Here is a 20,194-nt window from a genome sequence, read left to right as displayed (position 1 = left end):
TATATATATATATATATATATATGTTTTTTTTTAAAAAGATTGTATTTATTTGAGAGAGAGAGGGAGAGAGAGTGTGCACAAGCCAGGGAAGGGGCAGACAGAGGGAGGGGCTGAGCAGGGAGCCCTATGTGGGGCTCCAACCCAGAACCCCAGATCAGGACCTGAGCTGAAGGCAGATGCTTAACTGACTGAGCCACCCAGGTACCCCCGCATGATGTATTTCAATAAATAATTTACTAAAAAATTCATTTTTATGCTCTCTGGAGGTCCTAGCTTTTTAAGTTTGCCTTCATTTTATTTGATCCTTGCAAGACGTTGAGGTCAGTCCTGTTATTAAACAATGTATGTCTACTAAATATCAGCTGATTGAACACACTTTAGACTCCTCAAATCACCAAATACATGAAAGAATTCATCTCACTTCACTGAATATCCATCTGGTTTGGACAAAACACAGACTGCCCTTACAAACATAATTCCTAACAAAGGAGTCCTGTAAGATGCCTGGACTTCAGTTATTGTTGCAGTATTGTATGAATGCTACTCTTAACATTTTTTTTAAAAGATTTTATTTATTTGACAGACAGAGATCACAAGTAGGCAGAGAGGCAGAAGCAGGCTCCCTGCTGAGCAGAGGGCTCGATCCCAGGACCCTGGGATCATGACCTGAGCCGAAGGCAGAGGCTTTAACCCACTGAGCCACCCCAGGTGCCCCTGCTACTCTTAACATTAACTTTTTAGAGAAGCCCACAATTCTATTTTGGTATCTTTTTAAAAGAGATTTTATTTATTTTTTTAAAGATTTTTAAAAAAATTTATTTATTTGACAAACAGAGATCACAAGTAGGCAGAGAGAGAGGAGGGGAAGCAGGCTCCCCGCTGAGCAAAGAGCCCGACATGGGGCTCGATCCCAGGACCCCGGGATCATGACCTGAGCCGAAGGCAGAGGCTTTAACCCACTGAGCCACCCAGGCACCCTTTATTTATTTTTTAGAGAGAGAGTGATAGAGTACGAGCTGGGGTGGAGGGGTGTGGGGGGGTGGTGGGAAGCGAACTTCCTGCTGAGTAGGAAGTCCAACTCAGGGTTTGATCCCTGGACCCTGGGGTCATGATCCCAGCAGACACTTAACCAACTGAACCATCGAGGAGCCCCTATTTTGGTATCTTTTAAAGTAATTGTTTCCTTGGTATTATTATTACATGGATGTCAATTTTTTAGAAGGTATAAATACTGGAGAATTTTTTTTTGTAAGCCAGAGAAGGGTTTTTGGCATTTTTCTTCTGATCCATGTGCTTGAGTAAATAACACTTCTTATGGGTCTGCTGGATTTTCTGAAGGAAATGAGGAATTTGAGAGTCTGCTTCTCATTACAATTATCACAGGGTGGGATGAGCAAAACACTAGCCTGGATTCTGGAGTTCAATCCTGATGGCAGCACTGGATCCCAGGTTTTAAATGGGGATATAATGTGGTCAGATGCCGGTCTTGGTTGTGGAGAGGGCCTTGGCTGGAAAGACTGCTTACTGGAAGCAAGGAGATAAAAAAGGACGTCCTTGTCATAGTCCTGGGGAGAACTTTCTCTTTCATTTATTTATTCTTCCATTCAACAAATACAAAGTGTATGCCAGGCGCTCTGCATATATTAATTCTTTTAATCTGCATAAAAATCCAATGAGGTAGGTACCCTTATGAGAATTTTACATGTGAAAGCACTGAAGGTCAAGGAGAAACATGCTCAAGATCAAAGGGATAGTAAGTGGCATGGAGAGTTAAGTGCAATGGCCAGAAAGTTGGCTGTGCTTGGCTTTGGCTTTAACAGCCAGGCATTTCTCCAAAACTATACTGTAGGCTTGAGCAGCACCAGGATTTGAACTGAAGTCCTGTTCTGCACAGGTCACCAGGAGCCAGTCTACAGGTATCTGCAGTTTTTTTTCATTGTCATCTCCTCAAAGTTCCTCAAGTACCCATCTGTTTTATGACTCAAGGTCTATGAGGTTAATGACAGCCGGACTGTGGGAGGAGCGATGGGGGTGGGTCTATAGGGTGAGAGGTTATTCGTGGGATGAATGATGAGAATCTGTGGATACATGATAGGTGATCTGAAGGATGATAGGATGTGGGGTGATAGAAGATCTGTGGGGTAACTGGGGACCTGTGGGGTATGAGGTGACAAATTCTGCAAGGCGAGGTATGGGGGTTTGTAGGGTAAGTAATGACAGCCTATGGGGTAAATGATAGGGGATTTGTGGGGTGACTTGAGAGGGTCTGTGTTATCCATGATGGGGGGGTCTACAGGGTGAGTCGTGGGGTTGTAGGGTATACGACTGACTGGAGGTCTTTTGGGATAAGTTATGGGGTATGTGAAGTGAGTGATGGGTCTTGTGAGTTTTTGCAGTCCCTAGGGTGAGTGATGGGGATCTTAAGGGTACTGATGGGTGTCTTTGGAGTGAGTAATGGGGGAGTCTGAGGTGAGTGAAGAAAGATCTGTGGAGTTATTGATGGGGTGTCTATGGGGCACCTGATCAGGAGACACGAGGTTGAATAAATTGAAGAACTTATAGATTTGGAAAGTTCTACAAAAAATGAGAAAGTGTGCTCTGGAGAGAACACCAAGGGTGTGAATGGATGATCACTTCTTAAGAGAGATAATGGGTATCTCATGGATTTAATTAGTCATCATGGGACTCTGTGGGGTCAGTGATAGGGTTTATAAGGTTATAGATTGGAAGCCTAAGTGATGATGATGGAGGGGGGTCTATGGCTGAGAGAACGGTGGTCCTTGAAATGAGTAAGGGAGGGGCTTGTGGGGTCAGTCAGAGGACATCTCTGGGGTTAGTAATTAAAGATCTCTTAGTGTTAGGGTCAAGATCTTTTATTTCCTGATTTTAAAAACTGCCACCATCATGGCCCTTCTAGTTTCTTCTGTACCTTTGTCCCAGTGGCTCCTGGCTGTAGCTCCACACAGCTCCTTTCTTGCCCCTGCCTCTGGCCCTTCTGGTGCTTACCCATCAACCCGAGTTTGACAGATTAATTTGCTTTGTCCCTCCAACCTGCAGGACTGGACTCTTCTTCCTGGTGGAGGGTTCCTCATCACAGTGTTCAAGCCCAGCCTACTACTTATTAGTTCAGCTTGCTCTTGGCTTTTGTGGTTTTGGTGTCCAGCATGCTCTGGGCATGAGCGAGCTGCTTTACAGAATCGAGCACAAGGATTCCAGGCAGCACCAGCCACAGGCCGTTCATGAAGACAAAGTAAAACCAAAAGTAGAGCGGGTGGCCCAGCTCCCCATGCTGGAATCCATCCCGCTGCTCTGTTAGGAAATAGAGCACATCCCCATAGATCTGACCTGTGGGAGGTAAGAGGGGAAGAGGAAACCCAGTCAGGAGGAAAAGCTATTCCAAGGCATCTTCTAAGTCATCATTCAAGGTCTCAGAGCTGATTCTCAAATTTAGAGAGCTAAGAAATCTGAAAACATACAGCTGAAAATTTGAGGAATTAGAAAAGTGAGAATTCCAGAAATCAGAAGCTGAGAATTTCTCAACTCAGGAGAGATCTTATCTCCAGAATTTAAGGAAGCTCAAAATACCTTTAATTCAAGACAGCGCAGGATTCCAGAACTAAAGAAAGCTAGCAGTGTAAGAATACAAGAGGACTGAATGCCAGATGAAGGGAGCTCAGAATCCTAACCCTGGAGGATCCAGGGGCTTCCTGCCACCTCATGTAACCTTCACAGGAAACGTTGTGATGAAAGAGGAGGAGGGGGAAATGACCCTTTCCCACCTGAGAACACAGACTGAGAGGGTCATGGCTGTTCCAGAACCTCAGGATGATGTCATTCAGCCTGACTCAGCCCTGGATGGGCACAACTGAGAGGTGCTCTGTGTAGGGATCCCTGTGTCTGTGGATCCCCCATCAACCCCTCTAGGACCCAGTGTGGGCCCCCTCCTCACCTACAGAGACCACGAGCTGTAAGACAAAGCGGAGGGGCTGCTGGCGGAGAAAGGCGATCACCACCCATAGGCTGAGTGGTCCCCAAAGGCAAGCTGTGATGGTCTCCATGCATATCGTGAAGTTGTCACTCCTGTGGGAGGAGAAAGGATTGGGGAGCACTGGCATCACTGTGCTGTACCCACATGGTACCCCATTAGTGCTCCCTGACTCACCACCACCCCCAAATCAATGCAGGGCTCCCTTGATGGAGGCAAACACTTACAGGATATATCGGCTGTCTCCCTTGGCATACTCCTTCCCTGAAGAAGGTGAGAGACATACATGAAGAATAAAGGCAAGAAAAGGAATTCAGATGTGTGAGAGCTGAGGGCCCATGTAAGGTGGGCTTCATAACCTCTCCATGCCTCAGTTTCCTCATCTGAGAAATGGGGTAGCTGTCTGGATTCTAGAGTGAACATATGTATACAAGATAATGTGTGCAGACCTGACACAGAACAGTAAGTAACGCTGTGACTGTCTGGGTAAGTGTAGGTGATGGGGTGAGTGAAGTAGCCAGTGAGTATGAGAGAAAGAGAGATAGAGCATGCGTGAGTGAGCAAGCAAGCACAAAGGTGAACAGATGAGTGAATCAAAGAATGAGCAGAGAATTAAGAAAAAGACAGACCACTCAATGTAAAAATAGACAGGAGACAAGAATAGGTTCTTTAGAAAACAGGATTCCAAAATGGTCAATAAACATATGAAACGTGTTCAAACTTCATTAATTATTAAGAAAAAGCAAATTAAAACCATAATGAGGTATCACCTGCAGCCACTATGACTAAAACTAAACCTGACCATACCAAGTGTTGGCAAGGATGTGGAGGAACTAGAACTCCCATATGCTGCTGGTGGGAAAATAAAATGGTATAGCCATTTTTAAAAACAGTTTGGCAATTTTTTCATAGAGTTAAACACATCTACCACTCTTCTCTTCCATATTTACCCAAGAGAAACAAAGGCGGATCTTCACACAGACTTGTGTTAGATCCAAGTGTTATGTAAGAATAGCAGTTTTATGGGTGCCTGGGTGGTTCAGTTGGTCAAGCATCTGCCTTTTGCTTAGGTCATGAACCTGGAGTCCTGAGATTGAGTTCTGCATCGGACTCCCTGCTCAGTGAAGAGTCTGTTTCTCCCTCTCCCTCTGCCCCTGCTCGTGCACTGGTGCTCTCTAATAAATAAATAAAATCTTTGAAAAAAAAATAGCATACAAATAATTTATTCATGAGGCCAAAAAGGAATATTATTTATAATAGCAAAAGACTGGGGGCACCTGGGTGGTTCAGTCATTGAGCTCTGCCTTCAGCTCAGGTCATGATCTCAGGGTCCTGGGATTGAGCCCGGTGTTGGGCCCCCTGCTTAATTGGGAGTCTGCTTCTCCCTCTCCTGCTGCTTGTTCTCTCTCTCTTTCTCTCTCAAATAAATAAAGTCTTCTTTTTATTTTTTTATTTTTATTTATTTCTTTGACACAGAGAGAGAGATCACAAATAGGCAGAGAGGCAGGCAGAGAGAGAGGGAGAAGCAAGCTCCCTGCCGAGCAGAGAGCCCAATGCAGGGCTCGATCCCAGGACCCTGAGACTATGATCCGAGCCGAAGGCAGAGGCTCAACACACTGAGCCACCCAGGCTCCCCCCCAAAATTTGTTTATTTGCCAGGGAGAGAGATCACAAGGAGGCAGAGAGGCAGGCGGGGGGGGGCAGGGGGAGCAGGCTCCCCGCTGAGCAGAGAGCCCATTGTGGGGCTCGATCCCAGGACCCTGAGACCACGACCTGAGCCGAAGGCAGAGGCTTAACCCACTGAGCCACCCAGGCGCCCCTCAAATAAATAAAAAAAGATTAAAAAAAAAAGATTGGAGGGAAATACCCTAAAATACTGGCCAAGTCAAATAATTCTGTAACATCCATGCTTTGAAAGCTTTTTATGAACTGATGAGGAGTGACCACATTGAAAAAAAGCGAAGTTCAGAGGTGTATATACCATATTACCATTTGCACAGAAGGGAAAAAAAGCGATGATGATGATGATAAAGGACAGTTATGGCATCTGCTGTCTGTCAACAGAGTTCTTAAATCTTTTTTCAAGATTTATTTATTTATCTGAAAGAGAGATCGTCTGTGCAGCAGCAGGAGGGGCAGAGGGAGAGGGAGAGGGAATCTGAAATGGACTCCATGCTGAGCTCAGAGCCTGACACATGGCTCGATCTCATGACCTGAGCTGAAAGCAAGAGCCAGATGCTTAACTGACTGTGCCACCCAGGCACCCCTGCTAACACTGTTCTAAGTGACTTACATATTTTTGGGTATTACCATCCCTCTTTTACAAATAGCAAACTGAGGCTTATCTGTATAATTTTGTGTAAGCAAGCCCTGGAAAAAAGCATACACAATTATTAACATTGGTTAATAATTACAGAAACTTGGTGGACAGAAGGTAGATTTTCACTGCACACCTCTTTAAATGTTTTTTTTTTTTGACCCATAGGAACAGATATTCAACAAAAAAGTTGAATACATTTTTAAATTAATGTTAGAGTTGGTGGGTGGATAAATATCTAAGCCAATCCCTGCCCAGAAAATTCCCTCCCACAGCCCTCAAAGAACTCAGGACTCACAGAGTTGGGACAAGAAAGCTTGGTCTCCAAGAAGGTCTTCGTGGTAGAGGCTGAACCAGCCCTCAATCACCATGTGAATGAACCCACACACTGCAAACCAGCACAGGGATAGTCGCCGCCAAGTCCCCAGGGGGATGACCGCAGCACGACCTGACAACAGCCATGTGGTCACAACCAAGACCCCAGAGATGGAGAAGAGGCCCGCCAGCAGATGCCAAGTGGGGCAGTCATTAGGCACAAAGTTGTCCAGCCTCAGGTGCCGAGGCCAGTATGGGTGCAAGGGCCTGGCGTTGGTGGTCATGTCTTTGTAGGCGGATGGCTGTATGTGGGCAAGTAGACAGGAGAAAAAAAAAAAAGAGAAAAACCTGAGCAAACAGAAAGCACAGAATGAGATCATAAAATCAAATCCAAATAATTTATTATCACAAGAAGTGTAAATGGACTAAAATTATCAGTTAATAGACTGGATTAAAAATAGCCTAATTATACGCTGTTTTAAAATCCCAACTATAAGGCCGTTCCAGTCCTCCAAGAGAGTCCCATGATGTGAAAGACACAGGAACCGGGCCAGGTTCTAGCCCTCATTGGTCACAGTCTGGTAGGCAGACACAAAAAACAGACTAGGTCCCAGCTCTCACTGGTCACGCCCTGATAGGGGACACACAAGGGCCGGGTATGGTCCCTTCCTCATGGGTCATAGTTGGCTGAGGGAGACACAGCGACCAGGCTGGGTTCCACTGGAAGGGTCAGGGTCTAGCAACTTTCACCAATAGGAAGCTATTCCCTCTCCCGCAGCCCTGGAATCCGCAGGACAGAAGAGAGAAAACTAATTGGAACTACAACCGTCAGGTTCAGTGTGTGCAAAGCCAGACCCTTCCTGAAATAGTGCATAACGCCACTAACCTGCAAGAGAAAGAGGAAAGCGGAAGGCAGGGGTCTTGGGCGCAGTTCTAAACAGGAAAACGAGGGTGAGATACACAGACCACCAATTAGAAATAGAAGCCTCTGGTCTAGCTGCCCAATGAGAAGGCAGATCTTCTGCCGTCCCGGCAACCGCGCCGTAGCCGGGGGTCTTGCGCAGGCGCGTACGGTGGGCGGTGGGTGTCAGTGCGTGGGACCCGGGCGGGGGGTGGTGGGGGGAGAGGGAGGGAGGAAGGGTCTAGCGCGAGCGTCGAGGGCCGGCTGTTTAGCAGCTGAGAGCTAGGGGATGGAGTGGCAGGTTGGGCGGAGGAAACTCACCCAGCGGCGTGGTCTCGGCGGCCTCGCTCACAGACTCCGGGGTCTCTCTAGGCTAGCTCGCTGGCTGAGTAAAAATCCTTCGTTCCGACTTGTCTCGTCACAGGTTCCTCACCTTACGGAGCTGGCCAATGGAGGGGCTGCGAAGGCGGCCAGCCCCGCCCCTAACCAATAGGAGCTCTTTGTGTGCCGCCGGCCCCGCCCCCATGCGTGGTGCCATTTTCGCTGTTGGTTGAGACCCAGTCAGGAGTTGTGGGAAGGCTGGGACCCGCCAAGGTTCGTGGGCGTTTTGGGGCTGAACCCCGTCCGCAGGGAGTCCTAGCTTCAATTTCCCTAGCCCGTTGTCAGTCAGTCGTATCGGAAACTGGGTGTTTTATCCTTATCTGCTGTTGAGTCAGCATTGCTCTGTGTTCGCTCACCTTTGCCCTCGTTTTTTAGGGACATCAATGAGTTCCCAATCCTAATGCCCGAACCAGCGAGGAAACTTAATACGACAGCAGATCACATCTTGTACATTGTGCCTCTGCCCTCTCCCTGGGTGCTCAGAACTCCTCAACGGTCATCTCCACTTCTCCCGACTTAAGTCAGAACTAGTCAAAACCCGGGCTCCCCAGCGATGCTGGCCAATTGGCACGGAGACCCTTAGTCTCCCTGTGCCAACTCGAAAGGGCCAATCCAAACTCCGTGACTCTAAGCCAGCAGGCACCCCAGGCCGTGCAATCAATCAGAACCCCGACCTACCCCACACCTTCCTATCCAATTAGAACCCACAAGCTTCAGTTCTAAGGACCAACAAGCATGAACTCTTCATCTGTCTTGCTTTCCCCCCTCTCTGCCCTAGTCAAAATAACGGATCAGAAAACCAGTTTTCCAACCAGCTAGTATCAGGTCCCCACCACCACACACACATCCAACTATCCAGTTTGTCCTGGCTCCACTCAAATCAAGTTGTGAAGTCCACGAGCTCATCATCCAGCCCTGAACGATAATAAATTAACCATGAACCAACCACAACCTGTTCCCTCTTCATGATTTCCAGCTTCCAAACCTTTAATCCGTGCTGTGCCCATTCCTCACTCAATTCTATTCCCCATTGAGCAGTGAAGAAAGAGCCTTTTGTATCTTTCCTATTTTTATTTGACAATAACAAACTGTATATAAAAAGGGAGAAGGAAGGCGGGGGAGGCCCTGGATCTCCCCCTCTCTGTTTCCCCAAGCATCCTCCGCCCCTAGGCCCCAGCAGGGACCACCCCCTTCCCGCCTTGTGGTGGAGTGGGGATCAACAGGCATGGAAATTGTGTGTGTGTGTGTGTGTGTGTGTGTGTGTGTGTAGGGGTGTCGGGGAGGTCAAGGATGGAGAAGCGTCAAGAATTAGAGATAGGGCCTTCCCTCATCCCGCATCAGAGCTGGCACCCTGAGGAGGGGTCTTGAGGGAGCTATGAGGGTCCACAGATGTGCCTCAGCCTATGAGACGATAGAAGATCCAACATCCAAAAGTGACCCAGTGACTGGCCCAGCTGAGCTCTGACCACTTGTGGACAGTGTATGCCATGCCGTAGCCCTGTGGGAGAGAAAGAGGTGACAGTCCCACTCGGCAAGAACAAAAAAAGGTCTCAGGAAAACCCATCCTTTGTTCAAGGACATTTCTGTGACTCCATGCTAACCTACTAGGCAAGGCCCCAGAGAAGAGACTGGGTACATGTAAAAGGTAAGCAGAATCAGGTGTTATTTTTTTTCATGTTTTCTTCTTTAAATATCATTTTAAAAACAAAACAAGGCAATTCTTTCCCCTAATACAGAAGGAGCTCCTAGAAATCAATTTTTCAAAAAGAAAAAAAAAAACCTGGTAAAGGAAGGGAGTATGCCATTCTCAAAAAGGAAAAATCCCAGTGGTTCTTAAATATATGAAAAGATACTCAGCCTCACTCATAATCTTCCTCCTCTCAAACCGGCAAACCTATCCAGGAAGTCTGAGAGGCACTCTGTTGGTCGGGCGACGGGTATGGTCACACACTGCTGGGGGGAGGCAAAAAAGTAACTTCTTCATTCTAACTCTCAAGGCTAGATCCTATAGTTCTGTCTGCACCTGTGTGAATCCATATGGGTACGAGGGTAGTAGTACTTGGCTGTAGCACCATTTGCAATAGGAAAGCGCTGGAAATCACCTAGGTGTTCACTGATGAGGGACCAACTACACTGTGTCATATCGTCATACCCTCGCAATGGAAAACAAATGAATGAGGACATTCCATGTACTTATGTGGAAGATTTTCAAGAACGATTACGTGAAAACAGTGACATGCAGAATGGTATCATTCATGAGTCCTTTTAGGGTAAAACCTGGGGTGGGGGAGGGAGTCAAAATATAAATCTATTGTTGTGCTTATATTTTAGCGGGACATTTTAATGAAGTGAATAAAAGTAGTTACGTGTAAGAGGGGAGGAAGGAGACAGTAGGAGCAAGACTTTTCCCTGAACATCTTGAATACTGTTTTGTTTTTGAACCTTGTGATTTATGCATTAACTATTTTTAAATGTTTTAGTAAAAATTAAAACCCCGATTTTGCACACTCAACCTGAATGAAGATTAAAATTGTTTTTAATGACAAAATAGAAAATAAAAGTTTTATTTTCAATTAAAAATAAAAAAATGCAACTAAAAGAGAAGCAAAACCTGGATCCTGCAAGAGCCATGTGAAGAAACAGTATTTTTAAAATCATCTTTCATTTAAAAAAGGAGTAAAATCTGGAAGGTGCACACTCCACATGAATAAAAATAGCACATTTTAATGTACATTTTTAAAGCAGAATCCAGAGTTTGCACATTCAACCTGAGTAAAAATACTTCTTAATTAAATAAGAAAGAAACCTTGTGCATTCTACTGAAACAAAAATATGATGAAATAATTAATTTTTTGAAGGGTAAAACCTGGGGGTGCCTGGGCGGCTCAGTCGGTTAAGAGGCTGCCTTCAGCTCAGGTTATGATCCTGGGGTCCTGGGATTGAGCCCCTGCGTTGGGCTCCTTGCTTGCCAGGGAGCCTGCTTCTCCCTCTCCCTCTGCCCCTCCCTCCTCTGCCCCTGTTTCTCTCTCTCTCTCTCTCTCACACACACACACACAAATAAATAAACAAAATGTTAAAAAAAAAACCCTGGGATTTTGCTCTTCATCTCTATAAAATAAATTTTATAAGTAAACTAAACATAGTTTGCACGCCTTGCCCTGATAAGAGCCCCAACGGGATGAGTCCAGCAGAAGGACCCTGAGAAAGGAGGGTCCAGGAGCACTAGCTTCGCAAGTGCTAGACAGACACATGACACGAGGTCCTCAATGCCTCAGCCTCTTCACTTTTGCTCTCATGGTTCCCATGAGCGGGGAGCACGTCCCTAAGTAACCTCCAGCCCAGGGCCCCACCTCACCTGCTCCTCTGTGGTGTCATCCACATCGACATCAAACAGGGAGCCCAGGTAGGCCAGGTGGAAGATGGCCAGGGCCCCAAAGAGCAGGTTTAAGACTCGCACCCCCAGGCCCTGTGGGGGACAGATGGATATGCTTGGCAGCTGGATCTACTCACTGTCCCCCAGCCCCACCCGGCCAGGGGAGCCCAGTGGGTCCCAGGAAGGAGGATGTCCAGGGCACAGGGCACCCCCTGGGGTTTGGATCTTCCTACGGGAGCCCCAGAGGTATCCAGGGAAGAGGGTACTGTTAGCCTGGGGGCATCCAGGGGGAGAGGTGAGTGTTGAGGCAGAGGAAGGAGAATGGAGCGGCTTTAGCTGGGGGCTTATGGTGATAAACGTTGGTTGCCAGGTGGGAGGCAAATCTGAGGTGGTCCATATTTCTTATTGCAAACAATGAAAAAACGAACAGAAACAAATCCCCACCATGACCTACGAGACCCACCTTTCCCCACCGCCCTCGCTCGCTCTGCTCAAGCCACACTGGTCTCCTTGTTGTTCCTCAAATATTCCAGGCTCTCCCTGAGTCTCAGAACTTTTACACAGGTTGTTCTCTCCCTACCTGGAATGCCTCTCTTCCTCATCTCCTCCAGTTCAAGAACTCAAAAGTCACTTCCCTATTTAAAATTGAAACCATTCACACCCCCGCCCCATACTTCCCTTCCCCTTTCCCTCACGTCTTTTCTCCTTGGCATTAATCCCAATCTAAGAAACTATTATACTTTCGCGACTTTTTAAAAATTTACTGTCTTATCTGTTAAAAGGCTTGTCCTATAAGGCTGGGACTTTAGTCTCTTTAGTTCACCACTGTGTCCCCAGGGCCTAGAACAGTGCCTGATACCAGCAGGTGCTCAATAAATATTCACGGGGCGAGGGGGGTAACGGATGCCAGGTGTGTATACAGCAGAGGCTTGATAATGTTTGTGAGAGAAATGGATGCCAGGGTTCTGGGGATGGCTCAGGCACCAGGAGAGGAAGCTGGACACCCTGAGATGGACAGAAGATGGAGACGGAAGTAACGTTCTTGAGGGGAAGTGTTGGGCATGAGGTTCCCCGGGCTGAACCCTCACCAAGCGATGCCGGTGCGAACAGTTTGGTGGGCACCGTTTCGACAAGACGCAGGCACTGAGGATCCGAGCCAGGCGCTTCCGGAGGACTGGGGTGGATGCCAGGAGGTAAGGGGGTCAGGTTAGCCTCAGGGGACAGTGGTTCTAGCCCCGCCCCCACCTCCTATCCCATCTGCTGGGCTGGGCTCAGCACTCACCGTGTTCCACATAAGTGATAAACGCCAGGGACAGCAGCACCGCAGCCAAATGGAAGCTGAAGCCCTGGAGGGCCCAGGGGGCAAGGAGGTGAGTAAGGAGAGGCCCTGCCCACCGCCCCCAGTTCTCCCCACCCACATCCCGCTCTGCCCTGCTCACGTGCAGGAGGGCACTGGCTGCATAGGTAACCAGCACGGCTGAGAAGGTCCCCAGGCGGAGAGCATTCTTGAAAACATCTGGAAGGGGGAGATGCAAGTCAAGTCAAGAGTCTCCTGGGATCCCCTCTGCCCTCCCCAGGGGGCCAGAGGGCAAGGCGAGGAACCCACAACCTACTGGAGCCCCCAGGATAAAATTTTTATAATGGTCCCAAATGTCCCATGTCCGAAATTTAGCTCCTGATCTTCCCTCCCAAGCTGCTCCTCCCATAGCACCCCCAAGTTCAGCCAAGGTCAACTCTACTCTTCCAGCTCCTCAGAGCAAAAACCTAAAATCACCCTCGCTCTGCTCTCTTCTACCCTCTCTCCCATTTCCACAACCAAACTCTCAGCAAATCCTGTCAGTTCCATCTCCAGAATGTATCCAGAATCTGCCCTCTCTTCACACCCACTGCCACCACCACCACAGATTGCTTGGACTATTGCCGTGACCTCCTCCCTGCTTCCACCTTGTCTGCTCTCACAGCAGCTGGAGGGGCCTGTTACAACCCAAATCAGCCCTCAGCCCTCTTCTGCTTACACCCCTGCTGTGGTGCCACTTCTCAGAGAAAAAGCCCCAGTCCTCCCTGTGGCCAGTGAAGCCCTCCAGCCCCCTGTCACCTCTCTGCCCTCACCTCCTGCTGCTGGTCCCCACTCACTCTGCTCTCCCGGCACTGGTCTCCTCCCTGTTCCTCAGATACTTGCACAGTATGCTGCCTCAGGGCCTTTGCACTGGCTGTTCCCTCCATCTGTTTACCCTCTTCCCCCACACATTGGTATTACTCGTTCTTTCATCTTGCTCAGGTCTTTGCTCAAATGTCACCTCCTCAGTGGGACTTGCTCTGGCTAATTTATTTAAAATTGCAACACTCCCCCTGCCCTCACTCCTGCCAACACTCCCAGATCATCTTTACCTGCTTCATTTTTTTTTTTTTACCATAGCACCTGTCACCACTTGCACTATTACGTATTTTTTTTTCTCTTACTGTCTGCTCTCCCCACAAAAATGTCAGCTCCACAGGGGCCAGGGACTTTTTTCCCCCCTGGTTCCTGCAGTATCTTCAGTGCCTAGTATACAATAGGTTCTCAGTAAACGTTACATGAATGGGGAAGGGCCTGGGTTGAGGGCTCCCAACTCTCTTGGAGCGGTGACTTGGTGACTCACAGTTATTTAGCCAGTAAGACATGGGCAGGTTCCAGCTCGTGACAACTTCCACCATGGACCGGGGCAGCTCCACGTTCAGTGGCTTGGATACAGTCAGGTCCCTGTAGGCAAAAGAGCCCTGCGAATTCATCTGGGGTCTCAAGCCATCCATCTAACCTCCATACTTTTATCTTGGCTGTTCCCTCCCCTGGGACTCCCTCCCACCTCCCTGCAGCTCCTCTAGGCAGCACCCTAAGGGAGAGGGGGGGCCCCCAGCCCTCCCCACCATTCCAGGTGATCCTTCTCCTCGGTGAAGCCGGCCCCTGCCAACGTGGCCGTGGCCTCGGACAGAAAGCCCACAAAATAGTTGCTGAAGTGGAAGGAGACAGCACTCTCGTAGGCTCGCAGCCACCTGGGGAGAAAGTGGGGGGGGGAGGGATCACTCCCAGGCCCGGCTTGACACCCCACCACATGTCAGGTCCCCAGCCCCACTCTGCAGACTCACCTTACCATGGTGCCCCTAGGGCCCCCAGGGGTCAGGAAGGCAGCAGAGAAGAAAGGAAAGAGAGTCAGAGAGGACCTGGAGGCTGGCCGGAGTTGTTTGTAGACAAGACAAGACAGAAACATGGCAGCAAAAGATAGTCACATGCACGCGTACGCTGTCAGTTTCACATGCCTCAAGTGGAAGTGTGAGCCGCCCTACGGTATGACCTGGTCCTATAGCCTCACATGGCCAGACATCCAGACCCAGCCACTGTCAGAGGCCTGACCTCACCGTGCCACACAGCGACACAGCCACGAGGCCAGACACAAATGCTATCAGACTCCCAGCCTCACAGCCCTCCAGTCTGACCCAGTGACGGTAAGATATACCAGAGTCCTTTACTTAGGCACAGACACCACCAGGCACCCTGCTTTGCACACGTAGGCAATACTATGCTCAACCCAGTCATCCTGTCAGCTGTACAGTCAGACACGGTGAAAAACAGACCGCGGCCTGGAGAAAGTGTAGGTTCTGGAATTGGGCCTGGGAATAATGCCCGGAGGCTTAGCTGAGTGACACTCGTTAAATCTCTCCACCCTTTGGGAGCCTCATTCAGCATCAGAAACCATCAGACACGGCCAGTGAGTGGGGGCACTGGGTCATACAGTCAAACAGCTGGATGAAATCCTACAGTCACACTAGAAGGTGGATGGTCAGTCCCACAGATAGGCATGGACACATGGTTGGTCATGAGCCCACAGCCAGGCAACACCAGGCGGCCAGACAAGGCAGACTCACAGGCAGAATCCGTCACAGACAGACACACAACAGGCTGCGCATGGTCAGACCCATTCCTAGCCAGAGTCACAGACGACCCAGCTTTATCTTTTCCAGTGACAGGCGCACATCCCATCACTGACAAAGGCACAGCGAGACAGCTGGAACACCAGTCCCACACAGAGAGTGAGTAGCTGACAGGTGAACGACCCACATACACCAGTATCACAGGCAGGTCGGAGTCACCCACCAATACATACTTGTCAATCCCCATTGTCGTCCCATAATTTGTTCCTAGCCATAAACTAGATGGACAGCCAGCCACAGTTGGAGTGTCAGTCACATGGAGTTGCAGAGCTAACTGTGGTCGAACAACAGCCATAGACACTCAGCCTCTGTCTAGTCATGGGATAGATGGTCCAACGGTCTCAGACTTACAGAACAAACCAGCCACAGACTGCGCCCCCCACCCCGACCCCTAGTCAGCCCCACTTGCCCTTAGCACCTGCCCTCATTTACCTGGCTTTGCGTTTCTTGCTGTAGTAACAGAAGACAGACAGAAGAATTAAGAGACAGGCTCAGAGCTGGGGAGACCCCAGGTCCCTCCCCAACCCCCTCCCTGTTGGGCAGAGGCCTCGAAGGCTGTGCTCACTTGCGAAGGAGGCGGTCACCATCAAGGGGGATGAAGTATGGAAAGAGGTAGGGGCCCACACAGGTGGACAGCACAAGGCACAGGAGGGCCAACGCCAGGCTCCGGGCCACCTTCTGCAGCCATCGGCGGCTCTGTGGGGATCAAGGCTCCATGAACACTGCCCCACCATGGCTCCCACAGTCCCTGCCCACCTGTCCACCCAGGACCTCACCAGCGGGCGGCCTTGGACAGCCTGTAGGTAGCTGTGGAAGGATATCCAGGGCCCAAAGACGATGGTGCCCACGAAGTAGAGGTAGCCCATGAACTCCATGGGCGAGGGTACTGCACCCACCTCGCCCCGGTCCAGGTCGAAGCCCAGAGACACCGCCTTCATGGCCACGATCATCTGGGCCCCTATGTGTGGCGCCCATGGTCAAGTGGACAGGCAAAGAGCAGGTCCGCGTGGGGGAATGGGGAGCACCAGGTGAGAGGTGGTGGGAGATGAGGAGGTCAGGTGTGGACAGGTGGGCAGGGTGTCAGACAGGCAGGTGTGCAGAGGGGGCCCAGGACCAGCAGACGCCTTGAGTCAAGTGTCAGGCGCTTGCGCACATGAGATAGGATAGACAGATGGCGAGGGGTGGGGGGGCGTGGTGGTGGAGGGGAAGGCATGGGAGAGAGAGACACAGATGTGAGGGGAATCTGAGGCCCGCGTGTCCACCAGGGCGGGCAGATGAGGGAGAAAAGCAGGGAAGGACAGACAGGGTTGGGGGAGTTAGGAGCCGTGGGGCAGGGCAGGAAGACAGGGGCGGGAGGGGGCAGGTGAGAGGGCCGGGACCACCTACCTCGCATCTTGTGCCATGTCACGGTGTCCACCATGTGCATCTCACTACGGAAAAAAGGTGGTCTTGGCTCCATGACTCCCATGGTCTCAGAGACCACAAAGTGGGGGAAACCCAGGCGCAGAGATGGTTACAGACCCCCTCCCCGCTCATCCCCATCCTGCACAATCTCCTGGAGGAATAATTCTCCAGGACTCAGGACTCCCTCCTCCAGGGGGAGCCCAAGCCCAGCCTGTCCGGTACAGCCTTCAGAAAGAACCAGTCTCCCAGACTCCCGCGCCCACCCAACTCTGGGAATCCCCTATGCCCTCCTCGTCCTGGACAGCCTCACCAGGAGTGGCCTGGGCCCACCGCCCCCCACCCCGCCCTTTGGCCCACAACGCGGGGAGGAGGACTCGCACCCATACCCCATGAGCAGGTAGATGAGGATGGTGACCGAGAGGAAGACGCCGCGATGGGAGGAATGTCGGCAGAGGAACAGCACGAGGTAGCACAAGAGGCTGAGCAGCACGACCCAAACCATGTGCAGCTGGAAGAAGTGGTAGAGGCTGAAGAACCCCCCTGCCACAGTGCTCGCATGCTTCAGGTAGGACGGCAACCCTTCGGGTGGAGGGGGGAGAGACAAAGAGAACAAGAACGGGAAGTTGGCTGGGACGGGAGGAAGGGAGGGCCACTGGGCAGAGGGCAGAATAAGAGGTGGCAATGTGGTGAGATTGCAGGGGTGGGGAGGAGGGAGGGGGCCGAAGCGGGTGAGCTTGAGAGGGGAGCCGAGAAGAAACATCTGTAAAGGACATTTTTGGGAACCCTGGGTGAAATATGAATATTGACTTATGTTGGATAATTATTATCGCACCCAGATTACATTTCTTGAGGGGGAGGGGGGAGGGCGTGCTTGTTGGGGGAAGATGCCCTTGTTCTTGGAAAGGCACACACTGAAGGATTTGGGGTGAAGTGTCAGCACATTCTACACAGGATTCAGGAAGATGATAGATAGGTAGATAGAGCTAACATGTTAAGATGTTGACAGTTGGGGGGGGGGCGCCTGGGTGGCTCAGTGGGTTAAGCCTCTGCCTTCGGCTCAGGTCATGATCCCAGGGTCCTGGGATCGAGCCCCACATCAAGACCCGCATCGAGCCCCACATCGAGCCCCACATCGAGCCCCGCATCGAGCCCCACATTAAGCCCCGCATCAGGGCTCTCTGCTCAGCAGGGAGCCTGCTTTCCCTCCTCTCTCTCTCTACCTGCCTCTGCCTACTTGTGATCTCTGTCTGTCAAATAAATAAATAAAATCTTTTTAAAAAGATGTTGACAGTTGGAGAATCTGATAATGCATATATAGGTGTTCAGAACATTATCCTTTCAGCTTAACTTTTTCGTAAGTTTGAAATATTTCAGAATGATGAACCTTGGGGGGGGACATCCATTTAAAACAAAAGAAAAAAAGGGGGCACCTGGCTGGCTCAGTTGGTGGAGAGTGCAACTCTTGATCTCGGTCATGAGTTCGAGCCCCACGTTGGATGTAGATTACCAAAAAAAAAAAAAATCAATAAATAAACATTAAAGAAAAGAAAAGGAAAATAAAGTGTAGAAGCTTTGAATCTCAGATTTCCAAAATTCTCAGCATCCTATAAGAAAGTTGGGAACTTGGAATTGTATCATTTGGATACAGGCTTGCCACGATTGTGGAAGAATTCCAGAATCCCACAATCCAGAAATCTCATCATGCCCGGACTCTCGAAATCCAGAATGCCAGCATTTTGGAAGGCTACACTGTGAGAATTTCTATTTGTCAGAATGCCCAAACTCTGTAACGTGGTACTTAGGGATTCCATAGCTGACATCGGCATCCCAGAAGCTTGTAACCTTGGGATGGAGACATTTCAGGATCCCAAGATCCAAGAAGCTCAGCTTTCTAGAATCCCAGAAACCCAGGCATACCAAAGGATGTGGCTTGTCATGGCAGGATGTGGCTTGGTGTGCAGCATGGAGTGGCTGGGCATAGTGGGACGTGGTGTAATGGAATGGCACTTGGGCTGCTGGCATGTGGTGGGCTAGACACGTTGGCATCCGGCTCGGCATGGCAAGATGTAGCGGGTTAAAATGTGGCTTGGGATGGATAAATGTGGTATGTGTGATATGGCCTCGGTGGTGGCACCTGGTGCGGCAAGCACTTACCAAGCTTCCAGAGGAGCCGGCAGGCGAGGCAGATGGCAAGGAGCAGCCAGATCTGATCAAGGCCCTGCTGGGCAGTAGGCAGGAGACAGCCCTGCAGCAGTTGCTGGAAAAATTCCTGGCGGCTGAAGGTGGCCATTGCGAACCCCCACGGATGGATGGACAGATGGATAGACCTGTCAAAGTGGGGACACACAGGGAGCCAGGGTGTCCGTGGGGCAGACCATGCTCAAGGGATGAACTTGAACACTCAGATTTCAGTTTGGGGCTGTCTGTCGGGAGACATGGTCCTGGGGGCCTGGGGGAGGGTGTGAATGTCAGGTACATCCGACAGAGCCACCAACTGTGTGTGTGTGAATGGGCGTCCGGGGTGAACACACACAGCCCATGACCTGTAGTGAATGAAGGACCCGTGTCTCTTGTATGCTGTGAACAGTCCGGGTCCGATGTAATTGAATGGTGTATATTCTAGGCCCACATATCAAATGGGGGGCCCCCGGGGTTCCAAGGTAGAGTCACTCTGTGTGGAGGGCAAAGAGAGAGATCCTGTGACACTTGGGGGCCGTGTGCATCTCTTCTTCTATGGATGTGGGGGGTGTCCTGTATCCCCCGCGCGCCCCATCTCACCCCCACCTGGCCTCTTGTAGCCGCCAACAAAGCTCTGCCCAGGCCCGGGAGCTGCAGGGAGGTGAAGTTGGCAGTCAGGGATGTAGCAATTGGAGCAGTGGGAAAGGTGATGGAGAGGGGGCCCCAGGACACGCGCTGCAGACCCGCGCGGAGAGGCCGGCTCAGGATGGGAGCAGGGCAGCCGCACGCGCACTGCTGGCGACTTACCTGGCAGGAAGGAAGCTGCGGTCCTGGGGGCCGGGGACGCACCGCCACCGCCACCGTCGCCGCCTCCTCCGGGCAGCCTCCCCCGCAGGCCGCAAGGCCGGGACCAGCTGCGGCTCCCTGGGCGGCGCGGAGAGCGGGCCCTTTAAATCCCGGGGAGGCCCGGCCGGCCAGCTCGGCCAATGAGAGGGCAGGAGAGGGGCGGGGACGGAGGAGGAGGGGAGCCCGAGGAGCGAGGGAAGGAGGAGCGGGAGGTTGAGAGGAGCGGGGCGCGGGAGGACGTCGGCGCGCGGAACGTTCGCGCCCGCACCTATCCGGCCTCTTGGGGCTGTTCCAGCCCCTTGAAGGTTCGCGTCGGGAGGTCTTCTGGCGGCCCAGAAACAAACTTTCCAATCGTCAAATTCCTAATCCTTCAAGAAGCTGAGACGCGGAGGGATGGGGGAGGGAGAAGGCAAGCCCGCTCCCGAGACCCGGCCCAACTGCCCACCCGCGCAAGTCTTCTGGCCACTTTGTCCCCCCTCTCCCCCCGTTTCACAGATGGGAGAATAAATCGAGATCACTCCTTCCCC

General features: G+C 50.8%; 2 protein-coding genes across 7 annotated transcripts; both read right to left on the bottom strand.

The window, feature by feature from the left end:
• Positions 1 to 1,567: 1,567 nt before the first annotated feature.
• Positions 1,568 to 7,951, bottom strand: EBP (EBP cholestenol delta-isomerase). Of its 2 annotated transcripts, XM_032843074.1 has the most exons (6): positions 7,841 to 7,930; positions 7,505 to 7,551; positions 6,602 to 6,920; positions 4,214 to 4,250; positions 3,951 to 4,081; positions 1,568 to 3,346 (listed from the first exon to the last, which is right to left on the bottom strand). In XM_032843074.1, the coding sequence occupies exons 3-6, from the start codon at positions 6,900 to 6,902 to the stop codon at positions 3,123 to 3,125; spliced, it is 693 nt and encodes a 230-aa protein (XP_032698965.1). In that variant the 5' UTR covers positions 6,903 to 6,920; positions 7,505 to 7,551; positions 7,841 to 7,930; the 3' UTR covers positions 1,568 to 3,122. The 2 variants fall into 2 exon arrangements, with proteins under 2 accessions (XP_032698965.1, XP_032698966.1); XM_032843075.1 differs by lacking the exon at positions 7,505 to 7,551 and having other exon boundaries at positions 7,841 to 7,951.
• Positions 7,952 to 8,947: 996 nt separating this feature from the next.
• On the bottom strand, positions 8,948 to 19,767 carry PORCN (porcupine O-acyltransferase). Of its 5 annotated transcripts, XM_032843062.1 has the most exons (15): positions 19,629 to 19,764; positions 18,798 to 18,970; positions 17,030 to 17,222; positions 16,626 to 16,669; positions 16,016 to 16,197; positions 15,805 to 15,935; positions 15,672 to 15,689; positions 14,397 to 14,411; positions 14,178 to 14,303; positions 13,913 to 14,013; positions 12,713 to 12,789; positions 12,556 to 12,619; positions 12,362 to 12,447; positions 11,256 to 11,366; positions 8,948 to 9,398 (listed from the first exon to the last, which is right to left on the bottom strand). In XM_032843062.1, the coding sequence occupies exons 2-15, from the start codon at positions 18,931 to 18,933 to the stop codon at positions 9,297 to 9,299; spliced, it is 1,386 nt and encodes a 461-aa protein (XP_032698953.1). In that variant the 5' UTR covers positions 18,934 to 18,970; positions 19,629 to 19,764; the 3' UTR covers positions 8,948 to 9,296. The 5 variants fall into 5 exon arrangements, with proteins under 5 accessions (XP_032698953.1, XP_032698956.1, XP_032698954.1 ...); XM_032843065.1 differs by lacking the exon at positions 11,256 to 11,366 and having other exon boundaries at positions 19,629 to 19,767; XM_032843063.1 differs by lacking the exon at positions 14,397 to 14,411.
• Positions 19,768 to 20,194: the final 427 nt, after the last annotated feature.

This window comes from Lontra canadensis, unplaced genomic scaffold (assembly GCF_010015895.1).
Source record: "Lontra canadensis isolate GAN:19392208 unplaced genomic scaffold, GSC_riverotter_1.0 scaffold134, whole genome shotgun sequence".
NCBI lineage: Eukaryota > Metazoa > Chordata > Mammalia > Carnivora > Mustelidae > Lontra > Lontra canadensis.
Note: the sequence above shows the minus strand (reverse complement) of the source record. Positions and strands in the feature narration are given on the sequence as shown.

What these genes read in the sequence shown, in the direction of transcription:
- PORCN (XM_032843062.1), bottom strand. Translation starts at nt 18,933, where the DNA reads ATGGCCACCTTCAGCCGCCAGGAATTTTTCCAGCAACTGCTGCAGGGC. An exon ending in CTGTCCAAGGCCGCCCGCTG is followed by an intron (nt 15,936 to 16,015) that starts GTGAGGTCCTGG and finishes TGATCCCCACAG; the next exon opens with AGCCGCCGATGGCTGCAGAA. An exon ending in ATGACACCACAGAGGAGCAG is followed by an intron (nt 9,399 to 11,255) that starts GTGAGGTGGGGC and finishes TCTCTCCCACAG; the next exon opens with GGCTACGGCATGGCATACAC.
- EBP (XM_032843075.1), bottom strand. Translation starts at nt 6,902, where the DNA reads ATGACCACCAACGCCAGGCCCTTGCACCCATACTGGCCTCGGCACCTG. An exon ending in AGCTTTCTTGTCCCAACTCT is followed by an intron (nt 4,251 to 6,601) that starts GTGAGTCCTGAG and finishes CACCTTCTTCAG; the next exon opens with GGAAGGAGTATGCCAAGGGA. An exon ending in ACAGCTCGTGGTCTCTGTAG is followed by an intron (nt 3,347 to 3,950) that starts GTGAGGAGGGGG and finishes TACCTCCCACAG; the next exon opens with GTCAGATCTATGGGGATGTG.